The 25,215-nt window shown below is 39.7% G+C and overlaps 1 protein-coding gene across 4 annotated transcripts in view; it reads right to left on the reverse strand.

Annotated features, from left to right (window-relative positions):
- The window catches only part of EDEM3 (ER degradation enhancing alpha-mannosidase like protein 3), a 46,682-nt gene extending 21,764 nt beyond the window's left edge, over positions 1 to 24,918 (reverse strand). For all 4 annotated transcript variants that reach the window (XM_073356663.1, XM_073356666.1, XM_073356664.1 and 1 more), the window contains exons 1-11: positions 24,677 to 24,918; positions 20,823 to 20,868; positions 14,057 to 14,157; positions 12,618 to 12,657; positions 9,918 to 10,030; positions 8,679 to 8,832; positions 7,319 to 7,453; positions 4,703 to 4,808; positions 4,081 to 4,178; positions 2,324 to 2,449; positions 343 to 426 (exon numbers count right to left, since the gene is read on the reverse strand). In XM_073356663.1, coding sequence (XP_073212764.1) covers positions 343 to 426; positions 2,324 to 2,449; positions 4,081 to 4,178; positions 4,703 to 4,808; positions 7,319 to 7,453; positions 8,679 to 8,832; positions 9,918 to 10,030; positions 12,618 to 12,657; positions 14,057 to 14,157; positions 20,823 to 20,868; positions 24,677 to 24,834 — 1,161 coding nt within the window. In that variant the 5' untranslated portion in view covers positions 24,835 to 24,918. The remainder of the gene's footprint in view (positions 1 to 342; positions 427 to 2,323; positions 2,450 to 4,080; positions 4,179 to 4,702; positions 4,809 to 7,318; positions 7,454 to 8,678; positions 8,833 to 9,917; positions 10,031 to 12,617; positions 12,658 to 14,056; positions 14,158 to 20,822; positions 20,869 to 24,676) is intronic.
- Between the last annotated feature and the right edge of the window lie 297 nt (positions 24,919 to 25,215).

Here is a 25,215-nt window from a genome sequence, read left to right on the forward strand (position 1 = left end):
CAGTGTGATTCAATTGCATAAAGCCATTACATCACCAAGAAGATAGTTTCATATCAATGTTATGTAAACTTTGTATACTAGTGTGAAGTGATCCAAGGTCAGTTTAAAAAACAAAATGTATTCATCGTCACTTATCTGTTATATAACAATTGTTTCCCTCTATTGGTAGTTACAACATCTCAGGGAAAAATGTTTCATATCCAGAACGACTCCTGTTGTGCATGTGGATTTGTAGGCTTCAGAAGAATGTTGAAACCAACTTTTTTTTTCTTTAAATTATACATTATGTCTAGTATTACTTGAACTGAGATCACAATCAGTTTACATAACCTCCTGCCTTACCTCAGGAAGAAAGTTATGCTTTTTTATCACCTGATATAACATCTCATGAGTTTCGATAGCAGGTCTAATGTCACCTTTCAATACCTACAAATCAAGAACAATAGCAATAAATACATAAAAGTCAGGCATGATATCTGTACAAGACTACCCAGCAATGTATACATTGCCAGCATACACAATAATACAGGAAATCATGATCCTCTGTTTCAGTGTATAATCTACTTTATTTATGTTTTTCTACTTAGCATGGGATAGGAAACATATGAGTGACTGCAACCCCTGAGAGACCACTATTTCACAGCAATCATAATGGACTTGCAGGAAAGAGGACAGGATCATACTGAGACTGAAATTCTGCTTTAAAAGGGAATTTGCCCAGGTTTGTGACAGATGTTACAAAATTCATCTGTGGCCCAGGACTTGAATGGACCCATTCCCTTCAGTTCAAATTTTGCTACCAGAATTGCTTTTGAAATCTCTAAAGACAGATTCTCAATCAGATATGTAAACCCCTTTGGGAATCCAGAGTGGCTCATATGATTGTAAAGGCCTAGCGGGCAGCAGAATGGACTTCTCATGCAATCATAATACCAGCCTTCTGAATCTGGTTGCAAGTAAATCCTGGAACAAGAGACTATTCTTTTTATTCATCCATACAAAAGGTATTCTTACAAAGATTTATTCTAAATAGAGGGAAGAAATACAAACAGGAAACTTATCATGTTTCAGAGATTCAGCAATGAACACTCAGAGAAGGGTGTGAACAAGGTGGGGTTGTTTTGAAAATCAATACTGCCACCAGTTTCAAAATCATTTGATCTGGACAACTATGTAGTAGGTCATGGAGGAAAGACAGGCAAGGGAACTAATGACAAACATCTGTAGCATATAAATGGGGGGGAGGAGGAGATATAATGAAGGGAGCCAATGACAAAGACAGAAATATCAACAGGAAGCCTTAAGACCCATGAGTAGGGTGGCCAGATATATATTTTAGACTGCTAGAAATGGAAGTTGAGCATCTGATATGCCTTGGAACCTTTTGGGCACCACTTTCAATGCGTGGGTAACAAAATCAGTAAGCTGTGAGCTTGGCAACTAAGAGCTAGACCCTAAGAAGAAAAGGGATCTCTATAGTTGACAGTTAAGCAAACGGGGGGTGGAGGGGAAGTACCTTGCTCCACTCTTGCAGGAGTTTCCCCCCCCCTTAAAAAATGATTTGCACATGAATTGAAAAACTTCTGCAGAAGACTATTACAGTTTGAGTCAAGCATTTTACATAGAATCATAGAATATCAGGGTTGGAAGGGACCTCAGGAGGTCATCTAGTCCAACCCCCTGCTCAAAAGCAGGACCAATCCCCAATTAAATCATCCCAGCCAGGGCTTTGTCAAGCCTGACCTTAAAAACTTCTAAGGAAGGAGATTCCACCACCTCCCTAGGCAACGCATTCCAGTGTTTCACCACCCTCCTAGTGAAAAAGTTTTTCCTAATATCCAACCTAAACCTCCCGCACTGCAACTTGAGACCATTACTCCTTGTCCTGTCCTCTTCTACCACTGAGAATAGTCTAGAACCATCCTCTCTGGATCCACCTCTCAGGTAGTTGAAAGCAGCTATCAAATCCCCCCTCATTCTTCTCTTCTGCAGACTAATGATGACTACATGATCATCAGGAGTTAACAGGTGAAAGAAGCAGAGCCAGGTGGATAATGAAAGGGTATGAAAGTTCAGACAATTTCCCCTCTTAACAGCCGTACAAACTTGGAAATAATGTGTCAGCTGCATGATTTAATATAACCAGCAGAGAAAGCAAAGGCAAACAAATCCCTCTTCCACATCAGATAACATTTTTATAAGTTAAATTACTGAGCCTAAATGACAACAACTATATTATGTATTTTTCATATCTGTTTTTATGAACAATTATTAGTAAGTCCATTTAATGTGATCTGAGGACTGGGGGTTTTAGAAACCTTACCTGCAAGCCTGGGAAGAATGCAAGCAAAGAGTCCATCCAGGTCCGAGCATTTAGCATTGGTTTGTGAATATGAACATCAAGCAGAAGAGGTGGTTGACTAATGTACCTCATTATGGCATCATAGTGCTAACAAAAACAGAAACATCATAAGCTCACATCTCTTTCAAAAGGGACATGAAAACCCAGTAGTTTGCTATATTTCATATCAGCAAGTTAATGGTTTCAGGGAACTGCATCCCTGCAATTAGTGATACATAAATAAAAACACAGCTCCTAGTTATGCAAATCAGAATGCAAGAACCTGAATAATTATTGCACAGCTATAGAGTAATACACATATACTTGTGCACAAATATATTCAGCAACCATTACTATGAACATCCAAGTTTTTTCTCTACTTGGCTACTGTACATCATCTGCATTGACTGGCTCCTGTGGCATTGTTTTTAAGCTGGCTAACAGCAATAAAGATTGCTGCAGTTTCTCACTTACTTTGGCTGAAGCAGAGAACTCCAAAAATGCATTTATAAGAAAAACATTGAACGGGACTAACTGCTGTAAAAAGTTTAAAAACCCTTTGGATAACTTGTCTGCTTACCCATTCCAAATCCCTCTTCTCCCCAGAATAGCTGTCTTATTTGTGTTTATATTAAAAACTGTAAGGCCTGCAATGCAAAGACCTCAACCTTCAGTTGGGGAGTTTAGGAGGTAATACTATACCATGGGCTGAACAAATAGGAAGCCCAATTAAATTAGTATAATGGCAGCTATACACATTAACAATATAAATTATTTTTACTGTTGTGACAGAATCTTAACTGAACGGTTCTGACTTTTATATTGCTTGCAAGAACCAAGAAAATTCATTTCATTTGTGCATCACCATTCTGTATTATTTTAGTGAAAAAAGTTAATGATTTTCAGAAAATTTAGCAGCCTTATGAATCTAATAAACCTATGAACAAGGGCACATATATTTTTTCAGGTTATAATCATATAAGCATTGGGCTGGATTAGTGTCTCTGTACTCATGGTTCTGCCTTGGTAGATGAAACCCAGAATTTGATTTTCAGGTTCTAGCTGTTGCTCTGAGAGCAAGAGAAGCTTTCACGTTACTTTTATGATAAGAGAGGCCTTATATTAATCGGGTTTTCTGTAAAACAGTGTAAAAGTAGCACTGTAGAGCTCCAAAATAAGTCTCAGTACAGCCCTCCTTGGTTAGAAAGTTATGGCTATACTGATTTTAGAATGGTAGCCATGTTAGTCTGTATCAGCAAAAATAACTAGGAGTCCTTGTGGCACCTTAGAGCCTAACGAATTTATTTGGGCAAAAGCTTTCGTGGGTTAGAACCCACTTCATCAGATGCATGGAGTGAAAATACAGGAGCAGGTATAAATACATGAAAGGATGGGGGTTGCTTTACCAAGTGTGAGGTCAGTCTAACGAGATTAATCAATTAACAGCAGGATACCAAGGGAGGAAAAATAACTTCTGAAGTGGTGAGAGAGTGGCCCATTACAGACAGTTGACAAGAAGGTGTGAGTAACAGTAGGGAGAAATTAGTATTGGGGAAATTAAGTTTAGGTTTTGTAATGACCCAACCACTCCGAGTGTCTATTCAGGGCTAATCTGATGGTATCCAGTTTGCAAATTAATTCCAGTTCTGCAGCTCCACATTGGAGTCTGTTTTTGAAGTTTTTTTGTTGAAGAATTGCTACTTTTAGGTCTGTTATTGTGAGTAACTTAATCAACTTACTGTGTTAAATCTTTCCAGGAAACGGTCATCTCCAAGCAAGACATAGGCTTTTAATAAATATTCATAATATGAGTCTATTCCTGCTCCAACTCCACTATCTAGAAATAGCACAAAGAAAGATACAAAAGTACTGTATTTTTAAATTTAAGTAGTTATATGGATAAAAGTTTTCAGCTGCTAATTTTCAATTTGATTTCAATGGCTACTGTCTGAATGAAAGAAAAGGAGCTATTCAGGACAACTGAGCGTGAAAATAAAGGAGCATGTAGATTAATGAAGGGCTGCACTGAGTAGTATGCAGTATTTTCCTACTTTTTTGAAAATGTGTTCTAGTATATTTGAACATAAAAGAGTATGCTCAGGCGTGCTATTAAGTCAAGTGTTTAATTTCTTTGTAGGAAAATATTTTTATTGGCCTGAATACACAATTGCACTCCTATTTGTACTTTACTGTGCACTTAAAGTAGATTCTTTGAAAATTTAGCACTAGAAATCTCTCAGCATCCATGGACTTAGGGAATGTTTTCCTTGAAACAAAAACTGATTTCTCAGGCAAAATATTCTTGCAGAGAAAGACCAGGCTTCATTATACCTGGTTTCTTCAGATCTGAAAGTCACATACCTTTGCGGACCCAGTCTCCAGTATGTATATTAATAGTAACTCCCACTAAATTACTGTTGCGTTGTCTTTTTTCCCAAAGAAAATCAAGCGCCTTCCGTGCATATTCCTGCAACCAACAAAAAATATTTTAATTGAAGTGTAATTACAGGGCAATGCAGGAGGCAAGAAAAAGCATCAGGTGCTGGTATACAAGCTTTTGGGTTTTTTGTCTACTAAAATAATGGAGCTATAAAGTAGAATATATTAGAGAGAGATTCCTATTTAGACTGAATTTCCTAAAGGTAGAACTATTCAATAATACATTGAATTCTCTTGAAAAGCAGCACTTATTCTATTTAACCAGTCATTTTGTTGCTAATTAAAAGGATTTGCATTCTATCTGTAACTGCCACCCACACACTATATAGCTTTGGGTAAGTCACTTAACTTGTCTGTGCCTCTGTTTCCAACTGACAAAATAGGTATAAAAGACCCTTTTTGTTTATAACCATTAAAAAAATTCATTAAAAACAAAAACCTTATATAACATTTCAAGACCCTCTAATGAAACGGTGCAACAACTAATTTCTTCTAATCCAATGGGATATAGTCAGATTGCCTTCTAAGTTATATCTGCCCCAGCCACACTGCCATACACATCTTTTCAGATGTTTCTAGGTGGCACAGTAGCTCTATCCAATAGTAGGCTAAGTATGTGTATTAGCCCTCTGTAAATACACAAAGGGAGGCATGAACTGGGGTGACACCTAGCCAAAAAAGGATACAGACAACCAGCCAGGCATGCTAGGTTTTAAGGGTGAGATAATCAAAAGTACTCAGTATTGGCCTAACTGCTCTCATTGACGTTAATGAGAGCAGAGTTAGGCCAACACTGACTGCTTTTTAAAAATCCAACCCCATCTCTCTCAATGGAGGATTTCTACCTTTAGCATTACAAACTGAAGACAATACAGCTATGTATACAGCACTTTTCATACAGACTACTGTGAATCTGAGTTGGTTGCTCACTTGGCTGAAACAGGGCACTGCTGATTTAGAGTCTCTTGGATGGTGACTCCCTTCTACAAGCAACAGGAGAAAGTGGCAGACAGCAGTGAGTCAGAGGGCTGTTGAAAATATGCAAAAAGTCTCTGATTCTAAAGGCTTTAAACCAAATGCTTAGGCAGTTTATATTAGGTAGTTTGTATTGCAATATGTTACATAAAGGGAATAAATCAGTATTAAAAGGGAGTAGACTATGAATAATTTAAGATGTGTTCAGATACAATAATCTCTACAGAAAGCTAGCAGTGTACTCCAGGAATTAACTCTGAAATATTCGGTTAATCAAATTAAGAATGAAAAATATCTTACAGATGAACCCAGAATAAATCTTGGTTGAGCCCGTTTAATTTGTTTACACGCTACATCAAAGAGAGAATCTGTCTCAGATCTCTAGTCCAGCACTCGGATTTGACAAAGCCCTATCAGTATGTGTTAGATATTTTTGACTTTCCAATGGGAATAGTTACTCTGGCACTTTTGCAAATTCTCACACCTTCAGTGAATAAGTTGCAGTCACCACACTTTTACTGCTGTAAAGTTACAAGCCTTATTTAAAGAAGTTAGAGCCCTTAGTTTTATTATTTCACTTTAATATCTTTTTTGCTTTTTCAATGAAGCAGAACAAGAGAAAGCATTTCAAAAACAGTTCCACTCTTAAAAGTGGCAGTGTGAAACTAGCACCTTGTTATTCAACTTAACTGTGTATTCAGAATTGTACCTGCATTTTTACTGCTTTTTACTCTGATTAGCCTTGCACAGCCAGTACAGTTAAGAGAAACTGGATTATATTTCCCCTTATGAAGTAAAAAAAAACTGTGTTGCATGGCAATCAATACACCTGTACAAACCCAGTGAGGAGAATGGGGGTTGCACACGTCACTAGGGCATAACTTGGAGACCGCAGATGTCACTGAGGGCCTAATTTGGCCAGCAGAATGTTTTTTAGCAATGATGGTATGTAGGAAGGAATGAACCAAGCTCAAGAATCAGGGCCCTATTTAAGTATACTGGGCTGGCAGTCAAAGCACACACCCTTTTTTTTTTTTTTTGGGGGGGGGGGGGGCGGGGTGGACATACAAACTAAACCTGTTTGCCTTGAAATCAGAAAACATGGAAGTTCACTATGCTATTCTCAGAGTGAATTTTCAGAACAGAAATGCACTTTAAATACCATGTGCCTCAGTTCTCTTCTTCAATGTTAGTCTAACAAATCAGTAGAACCTTTCTAGCCAAGCACCTTGGAGAGAGTCTATTAACGTGACTCTTCAATATATTAAGTTTTATATTGATATTACTACTTGTACTGTAAATCACCTTCTAGAACTTTTTGAATAAAAAGTTTAAAATCGTACTTAAATTAGATATGCCATATTAGTGTAAGTTTTTCTGGAAATGCACCTTATCCTGGTGCACAGTAAAGCTAAAGGATGCAAAATCCATTACCAACCACAAATACAACTAATCTGAAACAAGTTCACTCTTTACCCATGGATTTGAATTAGAATTACAATAATGTAACAGCACGCAGTTCAAAACCTAACCCCAATAAATAAGAGACCATAGAAAGCAAACCTCAAATATTGATGTTCCTGTGAATCGGCTTAGAGCAGCAAACTCAAGTATCAAGGTACCTGCACAAGCCGTACAAGTATCAGTCTCTGTTCCTGTTCGAGCTTCTGGACTTCTTAAACCAAATTTTAAATTAACCTAAAAGAAAGTAAAGATTGTATCATTTACTAGCTGCAAATATATATATATATATGTGTCAGTGATGGGAGAGAGATTGGAACTTAGATACTGTACTTTATCTGTTCTTTATTTATTCTAATTAAAAAACAAAAATCTGAATCTAGTCTCAGCTGACACTACAACCGTTCTTTTAACTCTGCTGCCATAGAAAGGTATGTTAGGTAAACTTTTCAGAAGTGCTTAAGTCACTTAGAAGTAGAGCTGCACGGGAAATGGTTTCTTATCCTATCAAAAAAAAATGTTAAAGATTTCAAAAACATTTCTTGTTCTGCATCAGATCAAAACAGAGACCTTTTGAAATTACTTGTGAAAAATGAGAGAGAATCCAATATATTCAACAACCCAGTGGTAAGGGCTACTCGCCTAGAATGTGGAACACTCAGATTCAAGTCCCTGCTCTGTCTTATACATTATAATTAACCAATAAGCTAAGAGTGTGCCATGCTTTAGCTTCATGTAATGAGAAGTTACAAATATGAAAAAAAATTCCAAATTATACCCCAACAATAACCTTCGCAGACTGGAGACTTTTTTTATTTTATTTTTTTAAAATAGGCAAACTATGAAAGTTTGGGTTCAACTCAGAATTCACCTAAGGCGCATGCTGAACACTCCCAATTAACCAGGCTGTAGAAGGCACATCAGTAAATTTTAAGTAACACTGAAAAGCCATTGTTGTTCCAGATTATTTAGTCATGCCTAGAGGTGCAAGATACTAGTAGACAGTGGTTTCATGAGATTTCTGCCATTTCTAATGAGTCAGAATGATGCATTCTGGGTCATTGTCAGCAAACCTGGAAAAGCAACAAGCTACACAGCCCAAAACAAAATTTAAGAAATTAGCTAGCACTGGTCATGAAATATTAATTGATCTGCATTATTAGGTGTATGGAAAATAAAAGTATCTGTGATAACTGTTTACACCCACAACTGACACTAATAAAAACGGGTTTATAAAAAAGTTTAAATGATTTCTGTGACAAATGCCTTCACAGCCTAGTTAGCAAGGACATTCTGCCTGTATTTAACTCACAAATGAACTATTTTCTGATCCTACATACAAAGAAAATTAATGCATAATCTGTCACAAATAAGGTTCTCTCCCTCTCTATTAAATAACTTCCTGAAATATTAACAAAGTTTTGCCTATTGTGTGGAGTGATCTGGATTATAAAACACTTACTCTTGGATAAGGGAGACCACTAGTAGTGTTAAAAGCAGGTAAAAGTTTGTAGCCCAATTGTTTTGCCATGTGCAGAAGTTCACCACTGTACCACTGCATGTATTCACCTTTTTCTTTCAGCATAATTGCCACAGAGTGCCCACCTAAAAGACCTCTAAACACAAGAAAAGATATCCACATGTATTTCAAGTCAGTAAGTCACAGTAATACAGTAATTTCTATCATTTGTGACAAGCACTGTATAAACAATTGTGATGTGTGTTTCAGAAGTGCTGCGCACATACAATTCCAACTGAAATCAATGGAAGCTGTGGTGCACCTCTAGGGGGCAAAAAAAAAAAAATCAAGCACTTAATGACTACAGTGAATTTTTTTTCTCCCCCGTAGGTAACATACTTAGAGTGATGAGCAGATTAACAATAAATTGTCCCCTATAGCATTTTACTGAATATATATAAAACACACTGAAGTAGTAGATTACTGAAGAGAACTAAATGATTAATCCTGCACATGGATGGAGTAGAGGTCATTATCTTAAAGGTTATCATAAGCCAAATGAAGTGATGATGTTTATATAAGCCCTGAGTAACCAAATATTGATCATCATTTTACTACATTTTCAGAAAGTTGTCACACAGAAGTTAAGATATCTGAATTCTGAGAGGCATACTTGTTTAATATCTATAAACAAGGTAATTTGAAGGAACCTGTCAGCATCTTAAGATTTTTTTTAAAAAAACACAAACAGATGTGTTGTCTGTGTTTTTCATTCTCAAGAGTGATTATCACATTTCAGAATTATCCCTTAGCCACAGACCTAATATACTGCACACTCCTTATTGACTCAAAACATAAATAACTAGCACCCATGAGATTGTACAAATCAAATTTTATAAACTAGAGAAATTTGACAGTGTATATCGAATGTTTGACAACATAATCTTAGCTTTGAGGCCATGTCTATGTTAAGAAAATGAGCTTTGACACACAGGTTGTTAGCCACTGCTATCCTAACACTTTTTTCAATCGGTATTGAAAATAGCTCTCCTGCCGGTGTGGACAGCCAACTGAATTTGACATCTATTATATCAGTTTCTTCCTACAACAGAAGTTGAATTCTGTTGATCCAGTGGAACCACCATTCTCAACATCAGCTGAGGTACAAGTAAATGTTTGATAAAACATAAGCTTGAGATCACATCTTAAGTGCATTGAAAATGAAGAAAGCTAGTTACTTACCCAAGGACTCTTATGTTAGTTTCAAAAACTGATACAACTATGTCATTATCTAAATTAACATCTTTTATCACATTTTTTACAGCATCTTCAAACTCTTTGGTTTTATTTAACACCTAGAAAACAAAAATAACTTTAGTCATTTAAGCGCTAGTGCAGTCAGACATTCAAGTACGATATAAAGTTCAACGTGTTAAAACCAGGAAATAGTCAAGATAGCTCAAATTGCTTTTCTGCCTGACCATATCATATTCTGATACATTATGTGAATAGGTATCAGTATTAGTCTGGTTTGCTATAGTGATGTACATGAATGACAAAGTAGTTTTCAACAGGGAATAATTCACTGAAAATGTATGATGATTACCCACGTTAGTTCCTTTCTTTCACTATAGTGCATTGTAATCAATGTTTTCCGCCACCTGTACCCACATATTCTATTCCTTGAAATCTGGAACTGAACTCCACAGTTCAAGCTCATCCCTGCTATAAGGTCTGAAAATAGGGCTGTCAAGCAATTTAAAAAATTAATCGTGATTACTCATGCAATTTAAAAAATTAATAGTTTTTAATTGTGTGATTAATTGCACTGTTAAACAATAATATAATGCCATTTATTTAAATATTTTTGGATGTTTTCTAGATTTTCAAATATATTGATTTCAATTACAACACAGAATACAAAGTGTACAGTGCTCATTTTATTTTTGATTACAAGTATTTGCACTGTAAATAAAGAAATATTTTTCAATTCACCTAGTACAAGTATTGTACATTTTGCAAAGAAACATAAGAACAGCCATACTGGGTCAGAGCAAAGGTCTTTTTTCCTGCAGAACTGGCGCTGCAGAGCTGCTGGTGGCCACTAGGGGCCACTGGACCCCGCAGAGCCCAGCTTGCAAATAGAAGACACTGCTGAAGGGAGGGGTTGGAGATGGAGAGTTCCCCACAGCTGCCGTTCCTGGCATGCCTGAAGGAAGGAGGTGGTGTGCAGGAAACTCCATATAAGCCTGGGATGCAGCAACGGGCTGTTTCTCCCTCTGGATCCCTGGGCTTTACATGGCTGGCCTCCAAGGTGGGGCGGGGGTACAGGGCTCTGAGCCAGGGGGGCTCTCCCACGGCTGGGTTCTGTGAAGAGGGAGCGCAGATGTCTGGGCCAGGGAGGCCCCTGCGGCTGGGCTCTGGTTGCAGGTGTCTGGAGAGGCGGGCATGGGTGTCTAGGCCAGGAGGCAGCTGGGCTCTGCGGGAGAGGGGGTGCAGATGTGTGGGCTGGGGGCACCCCACAGCTGGGTTCTGGGGGGGAAAGGGTGCAGGTGTCTGGGTGGGGGACCTGTGGCTGGGCTCTGTGCGGGCAGGGCAGAGAAGCAGGAACTGGGGTTTTTTTTGTTTTTTTTTTTAAACTCGTGAGGGAATCTCTTTTGTTGTCTGTATTGTTACAGCCAGAGTTGCTAAAAGGTATTTTGAAATTAATTACCAAAATAATTGAAACTGGCATGATTATATTGTGTTATTTTGACAAATAAAATAATCAAAATTTTGCAGAATCGTGTGTAGAATTGTTAATTTTTTGGCACAGAATTTCCCCAAGAGTAAAAGCCTCAGAAGTCAACAGATTAACTTGGGCCTGGTCTACACTAGAAATTTAGCTCAGTATAACTACGTCACTCAGGGGTGTGAAATATCCAGTTAAACTGACCTAACCTTCTGTGTAAACAGCACCTCGCAGGGAGGCGGAGTACCTATACCAGGAGTGGGCAAACTACTGCCCAGGGGCCTCATCCAGCCTTCGAGACGTTTTAATCTGGCCCTCTAACTCAGGCCAGGGAGTGGGGTCCGGGGCTTGCCCTGCTCCGCGCAACTCCTGGAAGCAGCGGTATGTCTCTCCTCCAGCTTCTATGCTTCCACACACTGCCCTCACCCCAAGCAACGGGGCAGCGTGCACTTCCTGGCTGCGCCTCCGCATAGGAGCAGGAGAAAAGACATGCTACTGGTTCTGGGAACTGCTTTAAAGTAAGCGCCACCTGGAGCCTGCACTCCTGACCCCCTCGCGCGTCCCTAGCCCTGATCCTCCTCCTGCCCTCCGAACCCCTCAGTCCCAGCCTGACGTACCCTCCAGCACCCCCAACCCCACACAAGAGCCCACACCCCCTCCCGCATCCCAATCCCCAATTTTGTGAGCATTCATGCCCTGCTATACATTTTCCATACCAAGATGAGGCCCTTGGGCCAAAAATTTTGCCCACCGTGTCCTACACTGACAGTAGAACCCTTTCCGTTGGTGCAAGTAGTGTCTACAGTGAAAGGCTACAGCAGTGCAGCTGTGCTGCTGCAGCATTTTAAGTGTAGAAAAGCCCTTACATTAGCAGGGGAAGCAAATGTATATTACTGTTATAAGTTTAAAAAAAAAAACTAACAGCAACACAATGGGCATTCATTTAGATGAACTACAAGGCCAAGGTACTGTTTTAGTATTAAAAAAATAATAATAATTCCAAATAACATCACTGTCTATTATATCCATTGTTTACAGGTCTTTACAACAGAATGTACCTGTCTTTTTAATGGAATAAGAGACTTAACTCAGTTTCCTTACTTAACACTTCACATTTATCTCAAAAAAACAGAATTCTAACCTGGAAATCTGACTAGAGGTAGATAAACAGTTATTCACCAGTGAAACATTGCAAAACAGATCAAACCTACCACAAGAGTGTCCAAGGTATCAATCAGTGTCAATGAAAACCTATGAAATAAAATTTAAACCAGATATATAATTAAAATTCGGTACATTTTTGGTAGATATTGTGTTATGTTATTTTTAACCCAAAAATCTTAGAAATAATGTGACATAATCATCACAGATTGCCAGCTGATTAAAAATATGCTAGTTTTAAATGAGGGATATTTAACCGGAAGGTGTAAATACTGACAACAATTAAACCTATTCTTCTTTGAATAGACATTTGCAACTCCTACTAACTGGAATTGGAGCTACAGAATAGTTTACACTTATGATGGTTGGAGTCATTTTGACTTCTTGTTTTTAGTTACCTTTGAAAACTCTCATTTAAAACGTGGCTTATTAAACTAGCACAGTGGCCAATAGTCTATTGCTCTGAAGAGCTGATAATGAACCCAGCCACACCCATTTCAGCCACTGAATTTACTGGTGGCCTTAAGTGTGCACCCATGTATCGATGATTTCTCTAAGAAAAAAACTGTACTATGCAAAATTATTCTAAACTCTTATCCCATTTGATGAGGTCAATTCCTTTTTTCTTGATAAAGGTAACTACATATTAGTTAACCTCATTGGACTAGAGGAAAAAGTGGCTATAGAAATTACTAAACTATGTTTTGGTCCCACCACCTCTCTCATTTATATGACAATTCTGCAGTTTTGTGCATCTCGAACAGGGGTGGGCAAACTTTTTGGCCCGACAGCCACATCTGGGTGGGAAAATTGCATGCAGGGCCATTAACGTAGGGCTGGGGCAGGGGGATGGGATGCGGGAGGGAGTGTGGTATGCAGGAAGGGGTTCAGGGCAAGGGGTTGGGGTGCAGGAAGGGTCCAGGGGACTCAGGGCAGGGGTTTGGGGTGCAGGCTCCGATCCGGTGCCGCTTACCTTGAGTGGCTCCGGGGTGGCAGTGGTGCGCAGCGTGGCTAAGGCAGGCTCCCTAAATACCCTGGCACTGCACCGCTCCCGGAAGCGGCAGGCACCACGTCCCTGCAGCCCCTGGGGGAGGGGGAAGAGGGCTCGGCGCATTGCCCTTGCCTGCGGGTACCTCCCCCGAAGCTCCCATTGGCCGTGGTTCCCCGTTCCCAGCCAAAGGGAGCTGCGAGGGGTAGTGCCTGCAGGCGAGGGCAGCACACGTAGCCCTCTGCCTCCCCCCTTCCCCAGGGACGTGACTCCGGCTGCTTCAGGGAGCTTGCCTTAACCCTGCTGCACCAGGGGGCTGGCAATCCCGCAAGCTAGTCCAAAGCCCTGACGGGCCGGATCCAGCCCAAGGGCTGTAGTTTGCCCACCCCTGATTTAGAAAACCAAACAAGGGTTCTGAGTGCACATCAACTGAAGTATTAGCAGCAAAATGTGTTAAGATTTGCATGTTCATATAAGATAGTCACTGCTTCAAATACTAACTTTCCCAAGGCATCGTCTACATCCCCACGACTAGGTTCCTGACCCCGAACCCGTCCACGGCAAGTTAAAGGCATGAGTTCATCAGCTGGGTAGGCATGATCCTGTCAGAACAAAACCAGAAGGTAAAGAGAGTAGAGTACATCACTGCAACCTATTGAAAGGAAGCAGAATTGTAGTAAACTTATGAAAATCTATGTATCACCTATGTGGCTAAACTCAAACTCAAAATAACACAGCAACAGCTTCCTCTTCATAGTCAATGGCTGACAACCGTTAGACCACATAAAACATACTGGAAGCCAGGCCATACAGTGCAATGCCCCATCTCCCTTACCCCAGAGAAACAATTGTTTTGGAGTACTTAATGGCATCTCTGAAATAATTGCTCAATTTGAACACTTGAGGTTCATCTTGTGTTTCCTGCAACAAATGCACAGGAGATTGCATATCTGCAGTGGAGAACCGAGTAGTCTTTTTCCTCCATTAAAGAACTGATCTCTCATCCAACATTAGTGCAAAAACAGTCTGGGTGGAAGACTTGCTCATTTTATGAAAATGTGAAAATTAGCTCCATTTTACAGAAAGGAGACAAGGAAGTTCAAAGGTTAGGGATAACATTTTAAAAAGCACTTAAGTGACTTCGGACCTAAGCCTCACTGAAAAAAAAATTGAAGAGATAGAGGCTCCTAAGCCACTTTTGAAAACTGGACCTAGATGCTTTGAAAATTTTACCCTACATGATTTGTCCAAGGTCACAGAATCAGTGAAAATGAGAAAAGAACTCAGTCAGAACATAAAACAATAAAATACAACCAAATGACTATGCAACACAAAGGAAAACATGACAAGTTTGGAGTAGTTTTTGAAAATGATGGCCATTTCAGGGGTGGGGAGAGGGATTACTTTCCATTGCTCTAGCAAAACAGTTTTACTCTAACACTACTTAGTACCCTTCAATCAGTCAGAAACATCAACAATGTCAGTATAGGCCAAATCAGGTGTGCTGAATAAAAGGGGGGGGAGGGACAGCTCAGTGGTTTGAGCATTGGCCTGCTAAACCCAGGGTTGTGAGTTCAATCCTTGAGGGGGCCATTTAGGGATCTGGGGCAAAAACATGTGGATTGGTCCTGCTTTAAGCAGGGGGTTGGACTAGATGACCTCCTGAGGTCCCTTCCAACCCTGATATTCTATGAAATACCTGTTTATGGTTCCACTGAAATCAATGCAAATTTTGTAGCTGACTTCAGTGAGAACAGAATCAAGCCTTAGGGCCCTAGTTCAGAGTTTTGGTAACTGCCAAATAAAAAGTACTAAAATCGGACAGTCAGAAACTGACATAAGAGTGAGACGAGACTGGTGAAATATTTTGGTGTAAGACTTGATTTTTAAGTTTTTTTTTAAAATAGCTTTTCAAAACTCTATTTGCTCCTGGCTTTTTTGACAAGCACATAAAGTGCTAGTTTTTTAGCATAAGAACGGCCATACTGGGTCAGACCAAAGGTCCATCCAGTCCAGTATCCTGTCTGCCAACAGTGGCCAATGCCAGGTGCCCCATAGGGAGTGAACCTAACAGGTAATGATCAAGTGATCTCTCTCCTGCCATCCATCTCCACCCTCTGACAAACAGAGGCTAGGGACACCATTCCTTACCCATCCTGGCTAATAGCCATTAATGGACTTAACCTCCATGAATTTATCCAGTTCTCTTCTAAATCCTGTTATAGTCCTAGCCTTCACAACCTCCTCAGGCAAGGAGTTCCACAGGTTGACTGTGCGCTGAGTGAAGAAGAACTTCCTTTCATTTGTTTTAAACCTGCTACCCATTAATTTCATTTGGTGGCCCCTAGTTCTTATATTATGGGAACAAGTAAATAACTTTTCCTTATTCACTTTCTCCACACCACTCATGATTTTATATACCTCTATCATATCCCCCCTTGGTCTCCTCTTTTCCAAGCTGAAAAGTCCTAGTCTCTAATCTCTCCTCATATGGGACCCTTTCCAAACCCCTAATCATTTTAGTTGCCCTTTTCTGAATCTTTTCTAATGCCAGTATATCATTTTTGAGATGAGGGGACCACATCTGTACGCAGTAGTCAAGATGTGGGCATATCATGGATTTATATAAGGGCAATAAGATATTCTCCGTCTTATTCTCTATCCCTTTTTTAATGATCCCTAACATCCGATTTGCTTTTTTGACTGCCACTGCACACTGCGGGGACGTCTTCAGAGAACTATCCACGATGACTCCAAGATCTTTCTCCTGATTAATTGTAGCTAAATTAGCCCCCATCATATTGTATATATAGTTGGGGTTATTTTTTCCAATGTGTATTACTTTACATTTATCCATATTAAATTTCATTTGCCATTTTGTTGCCCAATCACTTAGTTTTGGGAGATCTTTTTGAAGCTCTTCACAGTCTGAGCAGTCTTGAGCAGTTTAGTATCATCTGCAAACTTTGCCACCTCACTGTTTACCCCTTTCTCCAGGTCATTTATGAATAAGTTGAATAGGATTGGTCCGAGGACTGACCCTTGGGAACACCAATGGAGTTACCCCTCTCCATTCTGAAAATTAACCATTTATTCCTATCCTTTGTTCCCTGTTTTTTAACCAGTTCTCAATCCATGAAGGGATCTTCCTTCTTATCCCATGACAACTTAATTTACCTTTGGTGAGGAACCCTGTCAAAGGCTTTCTGGAAATCTAAGTACACTATGTCTACTGGATCCCAGTTGTCCACATGTTTGTTGACCCCTTCAAAGAACTCTAATAGATTAGTAAGACATGATCTCCCTTTACAGAAACCATTTTGACTTTTGAGCAACAATTTATGTTCTTCTGTGTGTCTGACAATTTTATTCTTTACTATTCTTTTTTCTTAGTTATCAATATAGGAATGGGCAGGCAAGTAAGTTTTGTACTTGGGCTAGTAAATGCAAAGCTTTTCACCAAACAGTTTTATTTTTAAACCACTACCAGAATGACACATATAAAGAAATAAAAACATACATAAAAATTCTTATTTTAATTATGAACAATGACCCAGGTTTTTTGGCAAGTTATGATAATCACCAATAGAATTAGTAAAATAAAGCTGTATAAAGTCCAAAAAAAATACTTAAAATAAATGTTGTGCAAGGTGTTCACTTCCTATAAGACGTGTAGTATGAGGGAACAATTAGTGATTGAACATGTCTACCTCAGTTCCACAGGTTGCTGTATTATACTATCTTTTAATTTTAATTTTAAAGTAGAAATTAATGAGCAGCATAATAAAAGCAAAATTGCAGCAAATGAATATGTGAAGTGGAACACATTCAATTTATGAGTATATTCATTTATGAGTATATGCTGTGACAGATTAGTGTGACTGGTTATCCAGACACATGGGGTAGGGAAGAAAAAGTATGGGTTGTTTTTCAATTGATGGCCTATTGTTCTTTGAAGACTCTGGTCCTATCACCGCCTTCTATTCTTCCTGAGTTCAGCTACCAGAGCCAGGGTATAGCTCTCATTTTGAATATCGTACACCTTACAATTATCCTGAAAAACTGATTAATGAACTGTGAAGTAGAAGGAAATTCAAAATTAAGAGCTAAAATTGTGGAGAAAGCCAATAATCAGGTAATTCTGATAAAGCTACCTTCAAGACAGACAGAAAAGGGAACATTACTCAGTAAAATAAAAGAAAACAGTCTACATCCTGAAGAGCAGGAAACACTCTGAAAAATGAGGGAATACAGGTTAGTTATCTAGATCTATCTGGAGATGGGTTAAGGCTATGGGGCCAAATGCCCCTTCCAATTCAGTTGAGATCAGTGGATAAAGAGGAGATGTATCAAGGGCAAAATTAGGCACACAAACTACATAGTTTAAACATCTGTATGTCTTAAATTTATAAAAGCATGTATTGATTGACAAATAGGGCTGTTTGGTCTATGTCAGGATTGTAAATTAAGAACAGCATTGATACATTCCACTTGCGAACAATGCACAGCGCTGCCAGTGCTGTATGATTAGGACTACTGACCCAAGGGACTAACACAACTGGCTTTTCAGGTGTCCTTTGTGTAAGTGTGAAGAAATGCTCCTAGCTATTAGACTTGTCTGTGAGGGAATAAAAAGCTACTCTCTGCCCTCCAAATTGACATATGAAAAAGTATAAAAGATATCCCCCTGCACGCAAACGTGAAATGTGAGCCTAATCCACTCAAGTCCAAAAACATTAATAGAAATAGTAAGTCAACAATTTTCAGCTCCCGGTCTCAAAAATTGCTGTTTTTTAAAAAAAAAAAACCACACACTTAATTTTCTTGCTATCAAGGTCAAGGTTGAAACTCGAGTCTTTACTTCAAGTTAAACAAACACAGAATGAGACTTGTTTGTTTAATGCTCTAGCATACGTGGCAAGTAAATATCCTTTTGACATTTATGCTTCCAGGATATCTGAAGTCATACTTCCTCTTAACCCAACATTTTCTTGCCACAAATGTAGAGAAGGTATTTATTAGCTTCATATTTATAGTAATGAAAAGTAAAGCACAAATATCTCAGCTGACTGAAGAGTTTTGTCCAACGTTAGGCAAGGTAGGTTACCTAATTAAAAGCAATAAAGAGAAAGCAAGGCAGATTGAAAGCCAGACATTTTTATGTAGTGAGGTTTCAAGTATCTAACTAGAAATTAATTGCAGAAAGAAAAGGAGGACTTGTGGCACCTTAGAGACTAACAAATTTATTTGAGCATAAGCTTTCCGATGAAGTGAGCTGTAGCTCATGAAAGCTTATGCTCAAATAAATTTGTTAGTCTCTAAGGTGCCACAAGTACGCCTTTTCTTTTTACAAATACTGACGAACACGGCTGCTACTCTGAAAAATTATTTCTATCCAAAGAAGCCAGTTGCTAGTCACACTATTAGGCAATATAGAGAAGAGTCAGAATGTCAACCAAAAACAACTACTTGAAGTTTTGTTTTATTTTTCAAAAATCAAACAACAATTCTGTATCACTTCATAGCCTGCATACCTGAACATGTTTAATAAAAAAACAGTCCTCACAATAGCTTCTCTTCTGTGCTTTAATACCTTTGGCATTTATAAATGGCAAAGAATCTCATTCACTGCATACATTATCTATTTACATGTCTCATTAACTTTTAACCTCTTTGGAAGTTAAAGGGTTATAGCATAATATTGAGCCATGCAGTCAACATACTCTCCAGGGACAGTGGTTTTCCATGTGTGAGCAGGTGCAACTTATGAAAGAAAGGTCTGTGTTATAATAAGAACACTTATATGCCCAGTAGAGAAAATACAAAGATGAAAACAATTAAAATGTTTTGGTTAAAAAAATACATACTTTACTAGACTAAGGTATCATAAGAATAATTGGTATTTCAGGCCATGTCTACACAACCGATTTTGTCAGTATAACTTATGTCATTCAGGGGTGTGGAAAAAACCTTAGATTGCCTTAGATTTTCAGATGTACAGTTAACAGGGGTCACCTGTTTCCCCTAAAATGTTTCCCATTTCAGTGTATTGATAATATTATATTCTTCTTATCAATAACTGTATTTTAAATGTAGAGATTCTACTGTTGAAATAAAAACAATTATTTATTCTGGAACAAGACCAAACTAATAAATTAGGATATAACAAGACCCACTAAACAACAAATCAGTCTCATGTCCAACATGTGAAGACAACTAAAAGACCTAAAATTGTTTTGACAACACTAAATTACAACACACATATATCACGTAAACAGTAGCAAATGTGGATCACTTAATTACATTACAATTGCTTATTTAGCACCAAGTTATGCAATGTGGGTCTGATGCTACAGGGGTTATTTTTTATTTTATTTTTTTTAAGTGAAATGGAATTTTTGAGAGCAAAGCAGCTGCAAAATCTACAGCAAATGTAACATCCCAAGCAAATATGAGGTTATATAATTAATGTTAGGCCCACAAAGTATAATCAAAGTTATCTGCAGGAACATATAAACATTTTTATATAATATTCACCAGCACAACCAATACATTATTAACAATTAATGTGTTCACTAGAATTTGATAACTACAGACAGGTATCTTTTCAAGTGTTCTTGGTCTGTATGGTATTTTGCAACATTTTTGTTCTGTGGTCTCATGCTACCAAATAAGTCAAGGGAACACTGATATAGTAGGAAATGTATAAGAGGAGACAACATACATTAAGAATAGCAAGCAGGTTTACATGGTAAGGTCCTGACTCTGCAGTGAGAGAGATGCAGGTTTACCTGTAGAGAGCCCCATTACCTTTTAGCTTTATAGGCCACCTGTAAGGATCCAACTGGGAAATCAGATATCAAGACTATATTGCAACATCTGCTTCCCTTTAAAATATTTTAAATTCTGGAATTTAGCACTTTTCATTGTCAATTACCTTTACAAACACAAATTCTTAGAGACTACTGCATTTCAGATCTAAGGGGAAAAAAATCAAGCATAGGTTAAGTATCCTGTCAGGAATTCCTAGCCACTGTTCCTGTGATCAGACATTACTCTCCCCCTATATTCATATTTCTTATATGCAAACAGACATTTCAAAAGAAAATAATATAAGCTGCACATACGAACTTCAACTTCAGTTTTCCCCCAACAGAGTTTCAGCAAGTTTTTTAAAACTGCCAGGTCGATAACAAAACTGCTGACAAATTCAACACAAACTTTAATTTGTGTGTAAGCATAATGAAGAAATTGGTATTTTACTTACCATGTAATTGCTATAAGCATGATCAAACATTTCTAACACTTGATTCCTAAGAAAAGGAACAGGAAAAAATTTGTTGAATACATGATCAGTTTCATATTTCCTCTTCTAATTGTCAAACTTTAACACAACAGAAGTACTGTAGTTTAATATCTGGAGATTAATATCAGATGCCCATAAAAATACATAACATTCACTTCATCTCTGGAACTTTGCCCAAATAAAGCTGATGAGTGGGCAAGATATTTATGATCTGTTTGGACCTCATGAAAGAAAGGGGAATGAAACACCATCTAAAGCTAGTCCAAAAGTAGCAGGTGGTGTACAAACTGATCCCCAACAGGCCAGTCCTGGAACACTACTGCTATTCCAATACTGGGGCTTCTTCTGAATAAAACTTGTTCATGTCCCTAAATTTATTGTGCAATTATTTGTTTCTGGGAGCATTCCACTTGCAAAGAGAAAAGAACTTCCAATCATAAAAATCCAATTTTCCAGTGCAGTATATTTTCATTTTTTAAATCACAATTATTATACTGAAAAGACCAAATAGGCTACTAGATACTTTGCTAGACACTAAAAATCATGGTCTTAGGCTATGTCTACAATATGCCGCTTTTAGCGACATGGCTATGCCGCTACAGCCGTGCTGCTAAAAGGCACGCAGTGTAGCTGCTGTTTGTCAGCAGAAGAGAGTTCTCTTGCCAACAAAGCGTTGTTCACACCAGCGCTTTTTCTTGGTAAAACTTTTGACGTTCAGGGGCATTTTTTTTAACACCCCCAATGACAAAAGTTTTGCTGACTAAGTGCCAGTGTAGACATACCCCCAGTATAGACAAAGCCATAATAAAGACAATGGATTTATGGCTTATCACAACAATTCGTAAGCCACTAACCCCCCTTTTTGTCCTATGATTACAGAGGTGTAAACAGGCCACTTCATCTTGAATGGTCCCTTAGAATATGTGAAAAGAAAAGGAGGACTTGTGGCACCTTAGAGACTAACCAATTTATTAGAGCATAAGCTTTCGTGAGCTACAGCTCACTTCTTCAGATGCATATCGTGGAAACTGCAGCAGGCTTTATATACACAGAGAATATGTGCTAACTACTTATGATAAACAATCTGTTTGGTCTTGCATTTAGCTGTGACATCCTGAGTTTCTTTCACAGACCTGAAGAAGAGCTGTGTTGCTGGAAACCCTTGACTCTCTCACCAACAGAAGCACCCACCTTGTCTATCTAAGAACCAGCCAGGAGGCACACTCCTCACTCAGAAAAACCCCAGGACATAGTTCTGTGTTCCTTCTGCAACAGTTGGTATCATCAACACCCAAAGCTATTTTACAATTTAGTGGAATCATAAGTTACCAGGTTCCATATTTTCCCTGAATTACAATCTTGGTAAGTAAAGAAAAAATGGTTTCAATATTATTTATGAATGTATATATTTGTGATGTCTAAATAGTGGTCACGATCAAAAATGTCACTATATCCAATGGCACTCACTCTCTCGATAGCTGCTTCCTGTCTTAGCAAAGACTATTGTACTAACAAAAGATAGCACTACTAATAGTAAGGAAAAACCTAATACACAGCAAGTTGGATTCTATTCTGACTTGTTTCAGAGTAACAGCCGTGTTAGTCTGTATTCGCAAAAAGAAAAGGAGTACTTGTGGCACCTTAGAGACTAACCAATTTATTTGAGCATGAGCTTTCGTGAGCTACAGCTCACTTCATCGGATGCATCTTGGGCATCAACAATGACTTGGGCATCAACAATGTTCACAAAATATCTATTACTGTTGCGGCTGATGTAAGAGGCAAGAAGAACTCAGCTAGATTTTCAAACACCCAACTGAGTTTACTGCCCTGGCAGTTAAAAAAATAACGTTAACTCATCTAAAAATTTTATTATGAAAGTAGGGAAAAGAATAAACATGAACCCCAATGGTGCCTTTTTCAGTCATTTCACCAATTATAACTATTTGATGGCCTCAATTCTGCAATTTAGCTGTGCAGGTGAAATCCTAGGCCCACAGAGAGCCCCATCCACTTCAATGTGATGGTGTGGTCTACCCAAGCAGATCCTGATGCAGGATCAGAGTCTAACCCTATAAACATTGTCCAATAATGATTTAGCACATTAAAAGGTTATAACTTTTTTTTCCCTCCTTCAAATGAACTGTATTCCCAGACCATTATCCAAAGGGATCTCTGAGGAAGGTACGTTCTTACCATATAAATATATATATTACCTCCTACTAGCATAGGTGCTCCAACCCAGACCCCTCAGTAAATAAGCACCTCTGAAAGTAAGGTGGCTTCTTTCCACCTCTGCAGCATTGCAAAAGCTGAACAAATACCTGAAGCAGTCCACATTTCTGCCTGTACTGGTAGATCCTAGATCACTAATACACCTATATCAGATGGCACACAGAGAACATAAGTTAAACAAAGCACCTAAAAATGTAAACAGGCCAGGAAAGGAGCCTAAACCACTTGGGTAGCCGTGTGAGGAACACATAGCTAAGGTATTTTTCAAGTCTTTGTGATGTATTCAAAGTGCTTCGACATCTTTGAATGAAAGAGCCAATGAGTGCACATATTATAATTAAATAATGCTTTTTATCTAATGACCGTATAATGAAACTTCTTAATGAAGCCTCACAACACCCTTGTGAAATATTACTATCTTCATTTTACAGAGGATGACAGTAAGCATGAAGGAGGTAATGAAACTGTCAAGGTGACACAGTGAGTGTGTGGCAATAATGATCAGAATGAAGAGGAGTACTTGTGGCACCTCAGAGACTAACCAGTTTATTTGAGCATAAGCTTATGCTCAAATAAATTGGTTAGTCTCTGAGGTGCCACAAGTACTCCTCTTCTTTTTGCGAATACAGACTAACACGGCTGTTACTCTGACATGATCAGAATGCAGAACTGCCTTCTAAAAAATCCTACTCTATGTACTAGCACACATACCTCATCACTGATGTTGTACTCTTTATCCTTTACATATAAGAACAGTTTTTTAAATAATTAGCTTTATACACACATGCAAATTGGGCTCCCTAAACAATTTACTTTATTGCACACAGTGACTGGGCAAGGATGATCTCAACTCTTATTAATATGAAAGATGCTATCTCTTATCACGCTAAAACCTTGACTTGTTCCAGAAACACTGTCATAATTAGACCACAATGCCAAACACCTACTGAGTATGGTTTTGACCTTTGACCACTTATACCCATAATCATATACAATGCCTGACTGAAATCTTCATGACCACACAGAGACTAGGGGTGTCAACCACGAGAGCGGGAAGATGACCCGATAGGCAGGTAGATGTGACGGGGGGAGAAGGGGATCGTACCAAAAATTCAGGGGAGTACAAGGTCATTAAAGTACATCTCTGAGGGGCTAGGCACTACTCTCACGCAGACTGGGAACGTCACACAGGTCGCCTGCTGTCGGTGCTGGGGATCAGCCCCACAGGGCCGAGATCCATCCGTGGGGGGAGTGGGGTTCAGCCACACCCCAGTGGGACCCGGGGGAATCGCCAGGCCCCATGGGGGAGTGCTCTCCCCGCTCAGAGGGGAGCAGCCACAGGGGTCCGCACCCCTTCCACTGGGGCAGAGGCTGAGCCCCTGCCGACGGAGCTGACAGTGCGGGGGCTGTCGCCAGGCAGCCACAGTGGCCAGCCCCCCGGGAAAAGGGATGCCAGAGGGGGCTGTGGCCACTTCCAGCCGCCCCACGCGGCAGCGACGACTGGAGCCGGTCCAGGTAAGCGCTTGCCAGCTGCGCACAACCCACCCTCCTTCAGGCCCCCGCCGCGTCTCCCAGCTTACCCGAGCCGGCGCTTTTCCTCCCTGCTCATGGCTCCAGCGCCCGGGGCGGCTGCCAGCACCGAGGAAGCGGAGAGAAGGCCCAGGGCCAACAGCTTCCATCTCCCCCAGCGGGCTGCGGGGTCCCCGCTCCCCCCCTCACCACCGGCAGCTCCGCTCATGGCAGCAGCTGCCCGCCGCCCCGCTAGGCCCGGCTCAGCCCCATGCTCGCCCCTCTCCCTGGCGGCGGCGGCGGCTGCCGCTGCCACTCTCAGCGCCGCCGACGTGAAAACGGAAAGGACCGGACCTTCGCTTTCCTGTGGCGTAGCCAAGGAAACAATCGCCTTCCGCGGCTTCCGGGTTCAGCCCATCACGTGGCGCCGCTGTGGACCAATCGGAGTCGAAGGGGTCGGGGGTCCGTTTGTGCCACGTGATTCCGGTGAAAGACTTTAGTGGAGTGAGACGTGGACAAAAGAAGAAGTCGGCCCCTGGCTCGGGAGATGGCGCGCGGGGACTGCAAGTTCCAGCATGCAACACTCCACCACGAGCTGGTCGCTGAACTC

This window comes from Lepidochelys kempii, chromosome 8, assembly GCF_965140265.1.
Source record: "Lepidochelys kempii isolate rLepKem1 chromosome 8, rLepKem1.hap2, whole genome shotgun sequence".
Taxonomy (NCBI): domain Eukaryota; kingdom Metazoa; phylum Chordata; order Testudines; family Cheloniidae; genus Lepidochelys; species Lepidochelys kempii.